We start from the raw sequence: 21,075 nt of genomic DNA, 5'->3' as shown, positions 1-21,075 counted from the left end.
GACATGATTATTAAGTTTGGGGATGACACTAAACTTGGTGGCATAGCAGACAGTGAAAGCTTCTAAGATTACAAAGAGATCTTGATCAAATGGGTCAATGGGCCAATGGGCCAATAAAAAAAAAGGGCAGATGGAGTTCAATTCAGGACAAATGTGAGGCATGTCATTTTGGTACAACAAACAAGGGTAGGCTTATGCAGTTAATGGTAAGACCTTCGATAGTGTTATAGAACACAGGATCTAGGGGTGCAAGTACATCATTCTTGCAAGTTTACATCACATATAGACAGGGTGGTTGAAAAGGTGTTGCCTTCACTGCTCTGTCCTGTGAGTAAAGGAATTGGGATGTTATCCTGTACAACCGTTACATATTGGTGAGACCTCTTCTGGAATATCAGAGACCAAATGCACTGATTCATTCTGTTTGCAAAGGCAGAAAGCATCAATGCAGAGCTGTCAGCAGTTCAAATCTGGCACACAACTAAATCTGGATGGCACAATGTCACACTTCAAGGTGCATTTTGAGTGTATGTTTGGAGAACCAGAAAGAAAGAAATAAACCTAGAGATGAATTGCTATAAAAGAGTGCTGAATTTCAGTATGACCTGTTTTTATTTTTAGCTCTCCATGAACTGCAATGTATGTTATCCACTGAGGTTACTCTTTTCCAACACATGCTTGATTTATCCCACCAAAAGAACTGCTGTGGCATGAGTGTTTTTGTTTGTGTAAGTAGCTGCTTATTCTATTTAAAATGTTTCTCTTAGAATTTTGAAATTTCCTAAAAAAAAATTTGTCGGATGAGTGGTTTCCCAAGAAAAACATTCCATAGCAGCACTACTTTTTCTTGAATTTCTGTTTGTTTTTATGTGCATCTTGTTAATTCAGTGGTTGATTTCTTCCAGAGTATTCAATCCAGGACTTGTTGAAAAATCACTTGTTAAAATCTACTCAACTTGAGCCCCAATCTTTTCTCTTTGATAACTGGGCATTTATTGTTCATTATGACAAGCAAGCTGAAAACAGCAATATTAAGTTCAATTATTCAGCAAGGCATACCTCATTTGGTGCTGACACCATCTCCATAATCAAAATCTATAACAGTTTATTATTAAATTTATGTTTGTGTATCACCTTGGTTCAATTATGCTGCTTGCATCTTGAACAAAGACGTCATAGGTTAAGTGTCATAACACAGAAGCGAACAACGAACAGCCTGTCACGTCAATGTACTATTCTGGGGTACTACACAGTGCAGAGTTGTCATTTACCAGATAAAATATGAAATCAAAATCCAATCTGTGTACTCAGGTGACGTACATTATAGTACAGCTATGTTTAAAATTGACCAATACAGTTCTCTCAGTGGTTAAAGGATAAAATGTCCAGGACAAACACCAGAACCAGAGGGCACAGGTTAAAAATAAGGGGTAGGCCAGTTAGAACAGAGTTGAGGAAAAACCTCTTCACCCAAAGAGTGGTGGTTATATGGAATGCTCAGCCCGAGAAGGCAGTGGAGGCCGAGTCTCTGGATACTTTCAAGAAAGTGATGGATAGAGCTCTTAAAAGATAGTGGAATCCAGGGTTATGGGGATAAGGCAGGAACAGGATACTGACTGTGGATGATCAGCCATGATCATAATGAATGGTGGTGCTGGCTCGAAGGGCCGAATGGCCTACTCCTGCACCTATTGTCTATTGTCAAATCAACTAACGTACTGAATTACTTACTGCCAATTGTCTACATGCAAGTGATTGTTGGATCACATTCCAAAGTACTTCATTCACTGTAAAGTCACCGTACAGTCAAGAGAAATAATACAGAAATACAAGTTTCTCCTGTCTAAACTGAATACCCATTATTTCAATGTAATACAATTAAGATACGAAGTAAATATTCTCCACCTTCTTCTAAAGTGGTATCTTTAGCTCAATTACAGTACTCTCTACTCAGAAATTCATGGTTTCAAGCCCTATTCTAGGATTTGACTCTGAAAACTGGGCCATGGCTTCAAAACAGTACATCAGTGCAGTACCGCAGTGTTGTTTTCTCAGGTGCGATGTTAAATTAAGTCCCCACTGCCAACTCACATGGAAATGGGCACCGTGGATGAGAAGTAGATACCAAAATTGCCAGTGACACCAACATCCAATGAATACATTTTTAAAACTCCACTACATTTTACAAACGGAGCTAAGGAGTGTTCCAAGTGTCCTGACCATTATTTATACCTCAACTATTCACTTAATTGTTGGTTGTGGGAATGCTGAGTGCACATTGGTTGTTATGTTTAATTACATAAATGAGCAACTGCATTTCAAGAGGAAATATCAGCTGTGAACACTTTTGCATTGATATAGTATCTTTGAAACATGTTGTTCAAGAAAGGTGTTTAAAAATCTCTTAGGTTTATTATCCTTGAATGATTTGCTTTCAATACTTGATTTATAAATTCCACACCTCTGCCATTTAAGTTAGTGCTTTCAAGATCTATCAATGCCGCCCAGGAATCACTCCTCATGGAGGAACAGAATGAAGCCGTGACATATCCTGTTAGTAAAATCTAAGAACTCAGCAGACCAGAGCAATTCAGTGTGCCTCCCAGTCTGTGGTGCTGTGCATCAGCTCACTCCTTGCCTCCTCCCTTCACCAAACAACACAGCTAGTTTTCCACAAGGAACCTATTATCCATTTTACCAAGTTTTAAGGTACTCAATTTGTCCTTGTAACTTAGATAGAAATTAGAATAACTCCGAGACAATGAAAATACTTGTATAAATCTAAGGCAATGTTGCTTAAAGGTGAAAAACCCACAAACTATCAGGTGATCTGCATTTGAAACAAATACATAGAATAACAAAATATTTCAATTGATCAAAAATTAGTCATGCTGCTGAAGAATCATCTTAATTGACTAAATGTCAGTCAAGATATGCATCCAAACAGCACCAGCTACCATTTCTCAAATGTTATTACAGTGTTTGGCAGGAGTTACCACTGGAAATTTAGCTGCAGCTCCAATGTAAACATACTTCATTTAAAACGGAAGATAATTTCCCCAATTTATTTCAACTCAGCTGCAAAATTCAGTTAAAAGTTGTAAAATGATAATAATCTTAACTTTTAAAAACTTATTCCACAGTTAATAAACATACTTTTCAGTAGCAAATGACTTTACCATGTGATAAGTGCTGGTCTGATGAGGTCGGTCAGTGTGGTAGGAATCCACATTGTCTGTGATTGTTTGCCGCTCTCCTTTCGAGTTGATCTTCCTGAAGCGCCGACGAGACTGTCGGTTGGTGACTTCCCTCTGTAGATTTTTCTCTTCATTCTCACTGACATTTTCAACCTGAAATACATGTTCAGGATCCTGATTGAACATCCAGTTCTTCCATATCACAGAAAGTCTATGTAGCCTTAAGAGACTCATGAGAAATGCATAAAAAACATTTACGTGAGGTGGGGACAACTTGATGGAATATAAACCACACACAGGCACGACTGCATGCTAACTGAGAAAAATTACATTTCAATAAGCTACAGGCCACAACTTCCTTCCTTCCAGGAAACTGTAAATAACGGTTTATCAGTGCAAAAAATCACTTCTTGTTTTGCTTGTGAGCAATATACCAGACATGTTCTTTTTTCCTCTGACATATTTTGTCAAATATGTTCCTCTCTTAGGCTACCTTGTTATACATTAATCCAGTCTTCATAGCTGCAGAAGCATAACCTCGACTTAACATGTATTCAATGAGTATTTATTCTGTAAGCATTTTATTTTGTAATTGGAAATCTGCCAGATTGTTTTCCTCTGAAAAACCAAAATCCCAAAGCAGCTGGGAAGACATTTTGTTACATTGCCTAAAGTATTTATTTTACCTTCTCCTTACATTCAATAAGGCTCTCCAGACCAAACATCATCCTTGTATGAAAGGAAAATGAAAGATCTGCTCCCATGTTATTGATGACATCATTCCGTAATTAACTACACTGAAATGCGTAAAAATGAGTTGGATGCAATTCTCTCAATAAGCTTACTTGCCTTCCCTTTCATTGCAGGCAACTGCAATGGTTCAGCTTCCAAGTGTAATTGCAGATTTTTATTTTCAGAAGTCCAACATGTCACTTCACTAATGGAAGCATTAAAAACTTTGACATTCATTTTACTGTTCATTGTCATATGTATCTAACTAAACATATAATAATGTTTCCTATGGTGATAGGACGAAGTATTTGATGACAACACGTAAATCATTAATGAGAATTTTATTCACATTCCACAAAACTCCATGCTTCATAATTTTTTAAAGCATAAACTAAACATCACTTCAAAGATTAAGAAAAAGGCATTTAATAATCTACATTTCAAGGAAGCAAGTAGTATTTTCTTGGAATTATGGTCAGGTGAAGTTGGGGATACTTAAATCAGGTCCCACTGTCACTGCTGCTCAGTAACTTAAAACATCAGGAAACTCAACAAAAATGGAGACTTCTGTTTTACATGGGCAAAAACTTAATGTCTCAGTCAAGAAACAACAAAACTGAAAAAAAATTTAACATTTTAGCTGGGTAGCTATTCCTCTACTTCATGTATTGTAACAAGTGGCGATCACGGCAACCAACAACAATTGATCTCAGCAATCTATTTCTTTTAAAAATCAACAAAACTATTTACAGAGGTGTAGCCTTGTTGGGGACCACAAAACATGCATCCCTATCCTATTTAAATTATTTTCCAGCGAGGTATTCACCAGAGCCAATATGGCAACAAAAGTACAACTTGGGTAAAAGTAACCAAAAAAGTGATGAGGAGTCAAAATGCAAAATTAACTATACTTGTGACATTTACACTGTTACAATCTCAGTGGGAAACTCAAAACCAAACCTAGCCAAACTCCCTAAATGACTACCCAGAAAAATAATCACCAAGTCTACTTTTTGTAGCTTTTCCTTTAACATGATCAGAATTAATGCAAATTAACCATGAATGAACAGTCAAAAAAATATTTCAAATGAAAGGTAAATCGCATTTTAAATGGTCAATACAACACAGATGTGTCTTACACAACCACAAGCATTCATATCATACCCTGCACAACTGCTCACCCATGCAGCTACACACTTTCACAATGTACTGTTTTTCATTCATGCAGGGCAAGTCAAGAATCCTATTCGTTATACCTTCTGTTTATAGCATATAGTGATCACCATTAGCAAACGCACTTCAATGAAACTTCTCACCCAAAGGTCACGCAGTTGTGATGGTGCCGCTTCCCAGACCACCATTTCCATGAACAATTGCAGCCTTACTCATGGTTGGCCACTTCTGAGTAAATATAGATCTTCAGAGTTGCCAAACAATTTCTAGGTTGTAAAATTTTGTTTAGCCATCTCACATCACATCTCAAAGCCCTCCTGTATTTGTTTCTGCCAGACTGAACACCTAGCCTCTACCAAAGAATTATTCCTGTTGTAAGAATGCATTTTTCCCCTTTTTAGGTCTCTGCTTTCTCCTTGTGCCTATGCCTAAGCCCTGATCGCATTCACCATCCAGCTCCTCTACTTGTTCCTCTTTTCTATAAGTTTCCTTTGGACCTTACACCACATAACTTGTTTAATGACATTCTTTCTGCTGAGTTCTGAGGAAGGGTCACCAGGCCTGAAACCTTAACTCTGTTTTCTCCTTCACAGATGCTGCCAGACCTGCAGAGCTTTTCCAGCAACTTTGTTTTTGTTCTTCCTGCTGGTGCTGCTTTCAGATCAAGTGTCACAGAGTCAAAATGACCAATATTTCTCAATAAGAAAACAGCAATTAGTTACTTTACAACTGGTGCAAACTCTTAAAAATACATTGCAAACAATCTTAGAAACTATTACAGATTCCACCATATTGTTCTACTACACTACTTCTCGGTCAAAAGTTGTTGCTACACCTTCAGCAATCCCACTGCATTTCAGTATCATTAATTTTTATTTCTGTTTCCTGTTAATGAAGAATCAAGAACCACATCAAATATATGCGCATCAGCTGCTCAAAATGCAGATTGCACAAAACAGAGACTAGCAGTTCAGTTGCATGCTGACCATTTCTTCAAGTATCATAGAATGGTTACATCACAAGGTGGTCAACCAAACCATAATTTCTGTGCTACTCCTCTGAATGATCAAATCAGCAACTGCCACTCTCTTGTCTTATCTGCATGGCCTTTTTTGTTTTGTTTTCAAGGAATGTTTAAATAATCCTTTGACAGGCTCAACTGGCTCTGCTCTGCATCCCATCATGTTTTTCCTCATGCTTCCAGTGCTTCTTTTGCCAATTACCTTAAAATCTATGCCCTCCATTCCTCAATCAAGTTTCTTCCAATGTACTCTCTCCAGACTCATTGTTTTGCAAACTGGTATCAAATCTCTCAACATTGTATTTACCAAGGAAAACGGACAAGCGACTCCAACCTTTCATCCATCTAGATAAGAAGTATATGCCTATAAAAAAAAAAGCGGAGCAAAGGGGAATCTCAGGATAGTCAAGGTGGTGTTTAGTATACTTGCTTTTATTGGTCAATGCACCGAGTATAGGAGTTGGGAGGTCACGTTGGTTCAGCCACTTTCGGAGTGCTGCATGCAATTCTGGTCTCCTTGCTATAGAAAGGATATTGTGAAACTTAAAAGGGTTCAGATAAGATTTACAAGTGTGTTGCCAGGTTTGAAGGGCTTGATCAGGAAAGGTTTAGAGGTATATGGGCCAAATGCTGACAAATTAGACTGGATTGATTTAGGACATCTGGTTGGCATGTTTGAGTTGGACAAGTTGGATGAAAAAGTCTGTTTTGATGCTGTACAAACTCTATGACTATGAGCCCACTTCCTTCCACATGAAGCAATGAAGCATCAATTTGCACCTTGGATGTTACATGTCTTACGTTGCTAACTCCTGTAGCAATTTAACCTTTCATTCACCCATTCATATACAGCAAGACCCACAAGCATCAGGAACAGAAACAGGCCATTTGGCCCCTTGAGCCTGCTTTGCCATTCAGTAGGATCACAGCTAATCTGACATTCCATGTGCCTATCTTCCCTGGAATCCTTGATTCCCCTAGTGATCCAGAATTTATCTATCTCAGCCTTAAATACACACAAGGACTCTGCCCTGACTGGGGCAGGAGCAAGTAGTTCCAAAGAATCACAACCCTCAAAAAAGAAATCCTCTTCATTTCAGTTTTAAATTGGCACCCTTTTATTCTGAGATTATGCCCTCTGGTCTTAGACTCCTCCTTGAGGGGAAATACCATCTCAGCATTTATCCTGTCAAGTCCCAAAAAATCCTATATGCTTCTAAGAGATCACTTCGCATTCTTATAAACTCCAGACAGTACAGCCCTAGTCTGTTTAGCTTTTGCTCATATGACAATCCCTCCATACCTGGAAACATCAGAGTGGGCCATATCTGAACTTCCACCAATTAAATCATATCTTTCCTTAAATTAGGAGGCTAAAACTGCTCACAGAACTCAAGGTGTGGTCTCTACAAGCACTTTGTGCAGTTGCAGTAAAACTTCCTTACTCTTAAACTCCAACTCTTTGAACTAAGAGTGAACATTCCATTAGCTTTCCCAATTACTTACTATGTACTAACTTTGCATTCCACGTACAAGTACCTTTGTGCTGCAGCTTTCTGCAGGTTTTCTACATTTTAAAACATTCTGTGCATTTGTTTTCATAAAAGAACATAGAACTGTACAGTACAGGCCCTTTGGCCCACGATGTTGTGCCGACCTATTATCTTACTAAGATCAAGCTACCTTACATGAGCCCATCCCCTTCCAAAATGAACACCATCACATGTTCCTATGATACCATAAATAGAAAGCGGGACATAACACCAGCGCTTCACCAGAGGCTCACTGATGATGTTGCCTAGAATGGCGATGACGAAACGTCTGAAAAAGAACCTTCCAGTTCAGCTAGCAAACTTACATCTGGAACCTCAACCTGAGCTACAAATCTTCTCAAAATTCGCTAATGTGTTCCTATACTATACTCCATTTGCCAACTCAATTAATCTATCAATACCTCTCTGTAAACCGTTTGTAGCCCTCTCAGTCTGCCTTTCCACATATTTTTGTCTCATCTGTGGCTGTAGTACATTTACTTCCATCCTTCAAGTCATCAATCTATTGCAAACAGCTGTAATCCCAGCACTGATCCCTGTGGAACCCCACCAGTTACAGGTTGCCAACCTGAAAAAGAGCCCCTTATCTCCATTTACTATTTCCTATCTATGCCAATATATACCTCCACCACCATGAGCACTCATATTATGACTTAACCTTTTGTGAAATACCTTGTTGAACACCTTCTGTAGGCAGGCATCAGTTGTTCTAATACAATCATTATTGTTATTTTATACACTTATATTTTAAAATGCGATTTTCATTTCTATTTCATTCAAATTTTTATGAGTACCAAAATTTTAAAATAGTTCAACTCTACTCAGGGCATCTGTACCTTTACAGCATCAATTAATCTGCAATTTATAAGGAATTTCAGTATTTATTTTCCCACCAGAATAACATGTCGCTAAGTTTTGACTCCACAAGAGTTAGCTGTATCTAAAAAGAAAACACTCCTTTGACAAAGCTCCAGACTGGTGAACATGATCACACATTTTTAAGGTCTGAATTACTTCCAATTCCAATAAAACCATTATCTCTGGATTATTAATCTAGGCAGCCTCTGGATTTCAAGTATAGCAACATGATGACTTATAAATTCACAGTCTAAAAGAGTCAGATTTTCAAAAAAAAAAATTAAGATTATTTTGCAATAGTAGAAGCAAAAGTTAGGTCTAACTCTCCCAGCTGAGAAAGTTAAGTATCAATTGAGCATATAAATGGTTTAAAAAAAAAGTAAAAGCAGAAGTGGGGCCAATTAATGATTAAGAAGGGGATTTACACAGGGAGGCAGAGGGCATGAAATGTGTTTTCTTGCATTTGTCTGTGCAAAGGCAGATGATGTTTCCATAGTTCTCGTGGAAAGAACTAAAGAGATGCTGGATAGATTAAAAATCAACAATAGATAGTATCAGAAAGGCTGGCTGTACTTAAGATGCATGCAAAAATACAGACGAAACCAAGGGGTGAAATGATGGAAGAACCACCAACAATCTTTCAATACTATGCAGGTATGGGGATGGCACCAGAGGGCAGAGTATTGCATATTTTAGATCCTTATCAGAAAGAAACTAGTACAGGGATAAAGCCAGCAACGACGGGCCACATTAACTTCAGTAGCAGAAAAGCTTTTGGAAATAATAATCCAAGACAAAATTACCAGACAATTGGACAAGGGTGGATTAATTATGCAATGACAGCTTTAGTATGATGAAGGTAAATCCTGTTTAGCATACAGGGCTGATGAGGGTTACACAGTTGATATGGCACAGATGGTCTTCAAAAAAGGCTGTTATGGTCTCAAAGTGTGACACCACAAGCTTGTTAACAAGACAAACAGAGGGAACGAAAGTCGTAATTGTGATAAAACAGTGAGATTTGTAAATGTGTATTCATACTGTTTACTGCAAATTTAAATTCCTAGTTAAACGTTTGAGTTTGATGATATATAAAAACCAAAAGAACTGTAGGTGCTGTAAATCAGAAACAATAAGAGTCGCTGGAAAAGCTCAGCATGTTTGGCAACATCTGTGAAGAGAAAAGTCAGAGTTAATGTTTCGGGTCCGGTGACCCTTCCTCAGTTCACCAGAGCCGAAATGTTAACTCTGTTTTTTTCCTTCACAGATGCTTCCAGACGTGCTGACCTTTTCCAGCAACTTCTGAGTTTGATGGTACGTTTGGAGTTATTAATTCCTTAAAATTAAAACTGCTATACCCATAATTTAAAGCAATGGAAGTTACCCAGAATTTAAAGGGAAGGCTTTTGATAAGATCCTTTAGAAGAGGTTAGCTGGCAAACTTAAAGCAAATTTGATTAGGAAGTGATATATTTGCATGGATTCAGAATTGGTTGATAGATTGGAAACAGAGAATGAGAATAAATGAATTTTTATGAGAGTCAGGCAGTGACCAGTAGGGTACAGTGAGGTTCAGTGCTGTGTCCCAGCTATTCACAAGACCTGGATGAAGGGACCAAATGCGATATTTCGAAGTTTGCGGATGACATAAGACTGGGCAGGATTGAGAATTCCTTTAAGAGACGGGTTTTTTTTTAATGCTTAGATTTTTCAAAAATTTGTGAAGTGCAGCTTGAAAGTTTACAAGTACACAGAGCACCAAAACTGAAACACTTGTATCAAAATGCTGTACAGTTAGCCAGGCAAGGGGCAGTTTTTAAATCAAAACATGATTTGAATTTAGCCTATCAACTTGTACCCAGCACTTAGATATCAAAAAACAATCAAATTCAAATCTGATGGTTTTGACAATGTAGAGCCAATCCTATAGTCAGGAACTAATGTCATCGAGGGCATAAAAAGGTAGGTGGGCAAAGACAGAAGAGCTAATTGCCATCTGCTAGAGTTAACAGCCATCAGCTCTCAGAACAGAACTGCTGGCTCTCACAGACTTCTTGAGATGATGCTTTCTCAAAATCTTAAAGAACAAAAGGTACCCACAGCACAACTAGTGAATACTCATGACGGAAGAATCAATGGAGAAGGCACAGAGCATTCCGGAAGACATGTAAACCTGGCTGCAATTTTGAGAGACTAAATATGATTTTTTAAAATTATAAGTGGGACTTGTATTTATCGGAACAGCTAGCTGTTAAAATTTTTCTTTATTCAGGAATAGTTAGTAGTTAAGGAAGGGTTATTCGATTTGTTGATAGTTTAGTTAATTTGCTCATGGTTAGAGTTAAATAAATTGTTACATGCTGATTGTTACATGTCAGGGGTTTATTTTATTTAACCATTAGAAGTTCTGAAAGACAGGTTACACCACTTTTAACACTCCTATTACAGCTTAAAGAGCAAGGTGCTCCTCTTTGGATGTTTTTATTTCCTTAGTTCTCGGCAGGGGTCAACCGCTGCTTTATAACAGTACACTCCAGAAACAGAAGATACAGCATCAGGATACGGGGGGAGACCATTTTCGATTGAGAGGAGAGAAAATTTCTTTACCAAAGAGTACTGAATCTGTGGAATTCTCTACCACTAAAAAATGGTCTTCTTTGAAAATGACATCCAAACAACTATTTTTTTTTTTTAAAAAAGCCTTTCTATGGGTTTTGGACGTCACTGCAAGGTCAGCATCTGTTTCTGCATCCACTTGTCATCAACCCTGAAACCTATGATTTCAAAAAACATGGCAGCATGGATAGAAAGTTGGCTGAATGGCAAGCAACAGTCGTCTTCTGTGTAGTGACGGGTGGAATTCCTCACATTTTATGGAGCTCACTGATTTGTTGATCTAAGCAAATAACAGACTGAGGTGTCCAGGGCACAATTTCAAAATCTGTAGTGACAATAGTTGGAAGTGTTTTGAACTAAGAGGGCAGTGAAAGACATGGAGAGACAAGGATAGGTGGAAAGAATGGGGACATATGCCAGATGAAATGATGGGAAGACTGGATAGGATGGTGCAGAAGGCATTTGATATACTTGCCTTTATTGGTCAGTGCATAGAGTATAGGAGTTAGGAGGTAACGTTAAGGTTGTTGATTTGCTTGCCGAGCTGGCTTGTTTTTATTCATATGTTTCGTCACCTTGCTAGGTGACATCGTCAGTGGCCCTCTGATGAAGCAATGTTATTCTACTCCGCTCGGAATTTATACTGTCCAGTCCATTATGCTAAGTAATACCATTTCCAGTTTTGATCAGTATGGGTTTATATATGGGTTCCAATTTTATATGTTTGTTGACTGAAGAATAGATGGAGAACCATGTTTCTAGGAATTCCTGTGTGTCAATGGTTGGATTGGGCCACTATGGTTACTTTGACCCAGTTAAACTGATGGGCCTTTATTGTCTGCATGTACAGATATTGAGGAGAGTTCATTGTGCCGTTTTGCTGCTAGCTGATGTTAGTGTATTCTGATGGCTAGTTTCCTTCCTGTCTGTCTGATACAATGTTTATGGCAGTTGTTGCATGGAATTTTGTACACCACGTTCATTTTGCATGTTGTGGGAATGGGGTCTTTAATCCTTGTGCTTGTTGCAGAGTGGCTGTGGGCTTGTGAGCCACCACGATCCCTAGTGGTCTTAGGAGTCTTGTTCTCAGTTCCAATATGTTCCTGATGCAGGGAAGTGTGGTAAGTGTGTTCGGTTGTACTGCGTCCTCCTGTTGTCTGTATTGTAGGCATCTGTGGATGAAATTGAGGGATATCCGTTTAGGACAAGGATCTTGTACAAGGTGCTCTTCTTCTTCCTGGCGTAATTCTGGAGTGTTGCAATGTGCCCTAGCCCATTTAAATAGTGTCCTAATGTAGTTTTGTTTGTGGATGTTGGGATGGTTGCTGTGGAAGTTGAGGATTTGATCTGTATCAAAGGGGTTGATTTTCTGTATGCTGAGGTTTGAAACTTCCCATCTGTCAATCGTTCTACCCTAACATCCAGAAACTGAAATCAGTTTTTGTTATCTTCTTCCCTCGTGATTTTAACTCCTATGAATACGCTGTTGATGAGGTGGTGGGTCTCTTCAAATTTGCCGCATTTAGTAATGACAAGTGTCTCATCTACATACCAGATCCACAGTTTAGGTTGAATGTGGGGGAGGGTGGTGTGGTCCATTCTTTACATGACTGTTTCTGCGATGAATCCCAAGATGGGTGATCCCACTGGTGTACCGTTAATCTGTTTGTATATTTGACCCTTAAAGACAAAATGTGTGGTGAAGCAGAGGTCTAGTAATTTAAGTATGTAGTCCTTGCTGATAGAGTGGCTTGTCTGCATTCATGTTTCCTCTAGTAACGTGGCCACTGTTTCTTTGGCTAGTGGGATGTCATTTGATGTGATTATGGTATCCTTTGATGTCACAGCTTTATTTACATCAAACTGACATCCCACTAGCCGAAGAAACAGTGGCCACATTACTAGAGGAGACAGCCATATCGTTGCCTTAATATCGGTACATTCAGACAACAAAGGCTGTCAGTTTAACTGGGATAAAAGTAACCATAGCAGTCCAAGCCAAACAAACAGACAGGCATGGGAATTCCAAGAGGCATGGTTCTCCCCCCATACTTCAATCAATCAACAAACATAGAATTGGACCCCATATATGAACACATACAAATCAAGACGAGAAATGACAGCACTCACCATAACGGACTAGACAATATAAATTCCAAGTGTTGTAGAATGACATTGCTTCATTGGATGCTCCACTGATGATGTCACCGAGCACGGTGACAAAATGTCTGAATGCAAACAAGCCAGCTCAGCAAGTCAACAACCTCACCCACAACCCAAGCTGCAGATCTTTGCCAATATTTTAAAGATAACATTGCACCTGCACAGGACATTGGTTAGGCCAGTTTTGGAATATGGCGTACAATTCTGGTGTGTTTGGGCTGTACGGTGAGGCTGAATAGGTTGGGGCTACATTCCTTGGAGTGTTGGAGGCTTACAGCTGACCTTATAGAGATGTATAAAATCATGAAAGGCATGGGTAGGGTGAGTAGCCGAAGTCTTTGCCCCAGCGAGGAAAAGTCCAAATATTGAGGGCAGAGATTAAATGTGAAACAGGCAAGACTTAAAAGGGAACAAAGGAGCAGCTTTTTCACTCAGACGGTGCTCCGTGTATGGAACAAGCTGCCAGAGGAAATGGTGGAGACTGGTACAAATGCAATAATTAAAAGATATTTGAAAGGGTACATGAATAGGATGGGTTTAGCAGGACATGGGCCAAATGCTGGCAAATGGGACTAGATTAATTTAAGATATCTGGTCAGCATGGATGAGTTGGGCCAAAGGGTCTATTTCTATGCTAAACAGCTCTAAGACTCTAACTGCAAAATGATGCATTTTGACTCGAAAAAAACGGAAAGCCAATACAAAATAAAGGATACAATTCTCAAGGCCGTGCAAAAGCAGAGGGGTCTGAGCCATAAATCTTTGAAAACATCTCAACAGGTTCAGAAAATGGTTATAGTATATGGAGGCAAAGAGAGAACAAGTAGTTATGAAGCTTTACAGAACATTGGTTCAGTCTCAACAGAAGGATTGTACCCAACTCTGACCACTGAAATTTCATTAGGATATGAAGGCATTCGAGGGGGAGGAGACAGAAAAGATTCACTAGCATGCTTCCAGGAATGAGAAATGTTACTTACATGAATAAAATGACAAAGTAGAGATAGTTCTTTGGGAAGAGAAAGTTGGAAGGAGATGTAAAAGGTTGTTCAAATCATTAGAAATGTAGCATAATTACTCAGGAAGGAACTGATAAATTCTGGAGTACGGTGAGCAGTTTGGCTCCTTATTTTAGGGAAGATATCACTTCATTCGAAGAAGTTCAGAGAAGGCTCATTAAGATAATTCTGGTATGGAGGGACTTCTTCTAAGAAAAGGCTAAACAGGTTGACACTCTACAAGAATGAGAGGTGATATCATTGAAAATAAGATTCTCAATGTTTTACAGGGTAAATGCTCAGAGGATGTTTCCCCTTCACATGAGCCTAGGACCAGACAGCATAGTTGCAGAATGAAGGGGCATCAATTTAAAACTGAAATGAGGAGGAATTTCTTTTCTTAAAGGGTTGAGTGTCTTTGGAGATCCTTGCGACAGAGAACTAAGGGAACAGAATCTTTGTCTGTATTTAAGACTGAGGCAGTTAGATTCTTGATCAACAGGGGAATCGAGGGTTACAGGGAAAGGACTGGGAAGTGGATTAAGGAAGTCAAATCAGCCATGATTCTATTGAATGGTGGAACAGGCTCATAAGGGTCAAATGGCCTCCTCATGTTCCAATTTTGTAAGGTATAACTGGAGAAAGATCAGGAGCTAGAGCGCATTAACTTAACAAATCGGCAAAGGATGTAACTGCAACATGAAGAGAAACCTTTATATGCAATGATTAGGTGTCTGGTGGAGGCAGGTACAGTTGTAGTTTTCAGAAGGAAATTGGATAATTGTATGATTAGAAAACTTTGCAAATTTGTACGAAAAAAGTCCACAACTGGGAATAGCTGAGAGCTCATAGATGTAAAAGGCTTTCTTCTGTACTATAACCATTCTACATGAGATTTTTTTTACGACTTTTATTAGCAGGTTTGCTTCTGGAGAAGTTGGGATAAGCAGACACTATATTCCCTGGCTGGCTTTCCTACCTACTCTCACTCATCCCTAAGCCTGTCCTCAATTTTACATGAGGTGGGCAAAGTGTAGCATGGACCTCCTACCTTCACCCCAATGGTCTGCTTAGGGTTGGTTCCCACATGGTGTAAAAGATTGAGAGCTTTAGGAGGAATTCAAGATTTGGGGGAGCCCTGTCAATTGACCCTGCTCTGGCCTTGGGTGGAAAACAAAACGGAAAAGCACTGCCCTTAGGGTTCCTTCTATATATCACATCTGATAATTTTCTATACCATGCAAAGCCTAGCCTGCAGAACCTTTCCTTGCTCCTTCTTCTAATTTCAGCCTCTCTAAGACCCCACCATTCTTATCACACCACTGCACTCCAGCAAAACTCCAACAGATGACCCCAACTCCAGCTCCATTCAGATTCATGTCATGAGCTCTCCAACCCTATTGTGAAATTCCTCATCACTTATTGTGTCATGGGCTCCAAGGAAACAGGACTTAGAATATGAATTCCCAGTCATGCGGTCATTGATGCTGCCAGGAGTACAGAGATTCTGCTTGGTTGATTGGAAGTTCTCTTCTACCCAAGTGAAGAGTTACTGATCTATGGGCCTACTTCCATCACAGATTTTGAAACACTGCATCTGTCTCTTCAAAACAACATTTTGGTCACTTGTCACAATAACACTTTACAAGGCTCAGTGCTCCAGTCCTGTGGTGCACCTTGTTATGTCTTGATGTATTAAAAGCACGAAGTAAGTGCTGTTGTAATTGCTATCTTATTGTGAGTTGCTGAATATAGTGAACCCATTATTTTAAGCACAACTTCTCTTTCTTGGAGTTGAGCAGGAAGTAAGATATTTATCTTTCAAACATCAAGCCATACCTAACAAAAATATGATGACATTTTTGAATAAAAGAGCTAGAGCTTTACTCTACATATAGCATCAACATTTTTATCTTTACGGGTCCTGATGCGAAGTTCGGGTTTGAATAAATTAGCGCTTTCCTTGCACTAAAGTCAAAACCTGGTAGGGCAGATACATACAAATTCCTTGCAAAATTGATGCACACAGTATTCAGGTGAGATATACAGCATTTGATACTCCTATGTCACTACAAGATACTACCATCGGGATATGGAATAAGATCATATCCATCACCTTAAAGAAATTAAAACACAAAATATTTCAATTGCATTATGCAAGAACAAGGATAACGATACAGAAGGGAAGAGAGTTAAGCACTAGATGGTTAAATTGCAAATGAATAAACTGTGATTTACTCACTTTAATACTAATACATTTTTTGTTTGAAATGAAATAATAGGGCAATTGAACAAATCAGCCCTTTACATTCATTATAAAGTAGTGAAAGACAGAATTTGAGCACAAGCAATTTTTAAAGAATGAAAATGAGACATTTTCGACAGTTTACAAACGTGGCTGTACTGAAACAAAAACGGGTGGCGTCATTGTGGCAATGCAGGAGGCCCAGGATGGACATGTCGCCTTTTTTTTGGGGGGGGGGGGGCGCGCAGGCAGAGAGAGGAGGAGAGAACAGATGAAATGATTCGCGACTGGGATGTGTAGTTGTTCCACAAAGCGGTCCCCAAGCCTCTATTTGGTTTCGCCCAATGTAGAGGCAGCCATAATGGGAACAGAGGATCAGTATATCAAATTAACAGATGTGCAGGTGAACATCTGTTTGATGTGAAAAGTCTTCCTAGGGCTGGGATGGGGGGTGAAGGGGGAGGTATAGAGGTGGGTGTAGCACTTGCTTTGGTTGCAGGGAAAAGTGCCGGGGGTGGTGGGGCTGGAGTGTGGAGTGGACAAGGGAGTCACGGAGAGAGTGGTCTCTCCAGAAAGCAGATAAAGGGTGGGAAGGGAAAAATGTCTTCAGTAGTGGAGTCAGATTGCAGATGGCGGAAGTGTCGGAGGATGATGCATTGGGTGGCACGTGAGGATGAGGGGGATTCTGTTTTGGTTATTATTGCGGATAGAGGGTGTGAGGGATGAGTTGCGGGAAGTGCAGGAGACACGGTCGACTGCATTTTCGATCACTGTGGAGGGTAAGTTGCGGTTTTTGAGAAAAAAAGGACATCTGAGATATTCAGGAGTGGAATGCCTCATCTCGGGAGCAGATGCAGCAGAGGCAAAGGATTGGGAATTGGGGACGGCCTTTTCACAGGAAGGTGGGTGACAGGAGGATTATTCTTGGTAGTTGCGGAAGTCGGTAGGTTTAAAATGGGCATCGGTTTCCAGGTGGATGCCAGAAATGGAGACAGAGGTGGTCCAGGAAGGAGACAGAGGTGTCAGAGATGGTCCAGGTAAACTTAAGGTTGGGGTGGAAGGTGTTAGTAAAGTGGATGAACTCCTCATGGGAACACGAGGCGGAGCCAAAACAGTCATCAATGTAATGGAGGGAGAGATAGGGGATAGGGCCAGTGTAGTTTTGGAAGAGGGATTGCTCCACGTACCCTACAAAGAGGCAGGCATAGCCTGGGCCCATGCAGGTACCCATGGCCACCCCCTTTGACTGGAGGAAGTGGGAGGAATTAAAGGAGAAGTTGTTGAGAGTGAGTACGAGTTTGGATAAGCGGATGAGGGTGTCAATGGAGGGGGACTAGTCGGGTTTGCGGGACAGGAAGAAGCGGAGGGCTTGGATAACTACGTTAATACAAAGTTTCAGCTTGGACGGTCAATTTTATTTGTCCTGATAAGAATTTCATCTTCAAAAAAATGATACTCTATTGTACACACACTTCGATTGTAAAAGCAAGCAAAAACTGTCGACTTCATAGAGATAGAATAAAATGCAAATTATCTTTATGAATTTAGCAATTGTTTCCATCAAAGATTCCTCTCAAGAGAAGGCCAATGCACCAATGTCTGAACTTATTGGTTAAACATTTGTAACTAGAGATAGTTCTTACCACAATCATTTCTGAAGTCTCTAAAACGATACATTCACAGCCTCGTCTTAAGCTTCCAGCAGTCTGCTTGCCAAAACTGGAACAGGATAAAGAAAAGGAAAATGCTTGCATTAAATTAATTAAACTATGATACGAGTAATGCATTGCCACATTTGGCCTGAACAGATTGATCGGAGTCAACAAGTCAGAACAGGGATGTCTTATAAAAACAACCAGTGAATGTGGTTTACTTGGACATTACAAAGCTTTTGATAAAGGCTCACCTAACAGCCTAGCACATAAAATTAAAGCTCATGGGAAATGGGATATTATACTGGCATGATGCTTTCATACCTTCATAATTCCCCTCATTTATGATGGTTGTTGATACCTCGGGATGTCTTTACGATGAGGTAACTAATTAATCTGATCTTGGTATGAAATGCCAAGTCTAGAGCGCCCTAGTCCCTAATTTGTTACAAAAGTATGTTCTGGAGTCAACTGTTCTGAAAGCAGTCTATATTCACCTTCTTTGGGATACCTTTGCCCATCTGATTTCATCAAGGCTCTGGAAGTTTTCCAATCCTCTGGGAATTAATCAATGTAATAATTTTATTTTAAAAAGGGAAGGAAGCAAAAAGAAGGAAGTGTAGGCCAGATGCTTTAATATCTCTATTGGGAAAATGTTATTCTATTATAAAGAATGTACTCGCAGAGCTTTTAGATGCATGTTAAGAGCAAGTACAGTCAGCATGGTTCCATGGAAGTGGGCTCATGCCTCACGAATGTACTAGAATTCTTTTAGAAGGTAAGAAGCCAGATAGATAAAAAGGGGAAGCAGCAAATGAAATATATTTGGATTTTCAAAAGACATTTGATTCATTAGGCTACTTAATTTTTGTTGTTGGTTACCATTATGGTTAATCACTATGAAGTTGCAGATGTTCTTTAAAAAGAGAACACAAGTATGTTGCACAAGAGGAGAAAAAAAATAAAAACGTGCATGTGACAATTAGAAAGAACTTAACACAAAGGTGAAAACGAACAAAAAATTATACACAATTTGTCAAACAAAGATTAATATGGGGATCAAATCTGTCTATTACTATCCTCAGTTGTGATCAAAGTTTCAACCCATTTTCAAATACTCTCTCCCCTTTTGGAGATGCTCAATTCCAGAGAAAGTGTCACTGCCATCTCAATTCTTTGTTTTTACTTATCTGATTCTTCTCAGTTTCTTATTCTTGAACTGTTGAGACAGTTTAATGATTCCTGTCCGAGTCCACTAGAATTAACCTTTCACAATTCTCATGGCCTGATTTTTTTTTTCAGTCCCAACAACTTAAAAGACTCCTATCTAAACTGTCCTGACTTGTAGCTCCACAAACCAAAACATTTTAGCATAGGTAATTGGATCCCTAAACGCAGGGCTTCGTTGTCTTTCCAGTACAAACTGTTCTCCCTTTTGTATTATCTGGATTTTTCCAAACTGAACTCAAAAGTTAGCTTTTTCAGAAGAACAGTCCCGACCTGAAAAGTCAAGCTTTCCTGCTCCTCTAATGCTGCTTGGCCTGCTGTGTTCATCCAGCTTCACACCGTATTATCTCAGTTTCTCCAGCATCAGCAGTTCCTACTATCTCTGTATCAAAAAGTTAACTTCTAGCTTTCTAGTCTGCTATAAACATAGCAGAATATATAAACTGCCAGTCACTTTACTGCAATCACATGTTTACTTAGAGTTGATGCACTTAGGTCATAATTACAAAATACTTTCTGACCTGTTTAAAACTATTACCCTCATACAATTGCGCAACATCAATCTGCCTGTACATTAAAATCCAAATAATAATGTTATTTGTTATTTATTATAAATACTTAGATTACTCCTTTCATCACTCCCATTCCTAACTGTCCTTGAACCAAGTGGCTTCCTGGGCCATTCTGGACAGCAGTCAAGAGTCAACAACACTTGTGGCTCTGGAGTCACATGCAGGCCAGATCGACTAAGGATGGCAAACTCCCTTCTCTAAAGGACATTAGTAAACAAATGGGTTTTACAACAATTGACAGTGGAATTGCAGTTGCCATTGCACTAGCTTTTTAAAAGAAATCCAAAGATTTTATTGATTAACTTTAAATCCCATTAATAGCACCCATGTCACTAAAATAAGAGCCTGGGCCTCTGCATCATCAGTCCCATGACATTTCCACTATTCTCCAACAAGTTATTTTAACCTACTAGATTCATACACTTTCAAGCATACATTTCTTCTTCTACTATGACAGACCTTTTATAATTACTTTCAAAGTTGTCCTGAAGACAGTAGAAAGACAGGTGAAGATGTCAGAAAATAACACAACAAACACAGTGGCATGAAGGATGCTATTGGTGACTTTGAAAAAGATGTTTCCATGCTATGGATGGGTGGACATCTGGGAGATAAAAGGTCAAAATTAGATCACTGAGGTGTTATACAAACAAAAAAAAAGTGCAACAGAAGATAAGCCTCACCACCAATGAAAACGACTGGCACACAAAATGTCACTGGAAGTAGCTTTGCTAAGTAGGTGGAATCACATAGCATGTCACACAAGTATCATAAACTGGAAGAGAGCACCAGCATGTGGAAATCACAAAAAATTACCAACGCTCAGACAACATCAATCATGAGCACTGGGACACTTACTATCCGATAGGGACTACTTGTACACAAAACAACACATGATAAACCTCTAGAGAAAATGACTATCGAGATTCCAAATCTTCATTATCTCAATTTCTAAATACGTGTCTGCGGTACATAAGGCTCGTCATAAAACGTTCAGGTTTTCATTGTGCACATACAATACAATTAGGCTTGAAGAAATACCAGAATATATTTTATTATAATTACATC

General features: G+C 39.2%; 1 protein-coding gene across 7 annotated transcripts in view; it reads right to left on the bottom strand.

The window, feature by feature from the left end:
• Window positions 1–21,075, bottom strand: part of LOC125458195 (rap guanine nucleotide exchange factor 6-like) — a 345,812-nt gene that overhangs the window by 203,214 nt on the left and 121,523 nt on the right. For all 7 annotated transcript variants that reach the window (XM_048543196.2, XM_048543198.2, XM_048543203.2 and 4 more), the window contains exons 5-6: window positions 18,200–18,275; window positions 3,180–3,350 (exon numbers count right to left, since the gene is read on the bottom strand). In XM_048543196.2, the coding sequence (XP_048399153.2) occupies window positions 3,180–3,350; window positions 18,200–18,275 (247 nt within the window). The remainder of the gene's footprint in view (window positions 1–3,179; window positions 3,351–18,199; window positions 18,276–21,075) is intronic.

Source organism: Stegostoma tigrinum, chromosome 13 (genome assembly GCF_030684315.1).
Source record: "Stegostoma tigrinum isolate sSteTig4 chromosome 13, sSteTig4.hap1, whole genome shotgun sequence".
Lineage (NCBI taxonomy): Eukaryota > Metazoa > Chordata > Chondrichthyes > Orectolobiformes > Stegostomatidae > Stegostoma > Stegostoma tigrinum.
Note: the sequence above shows the minus strand (reverse complement) of the source record. Positions and strands in the feature narration are given on the sequence as shown.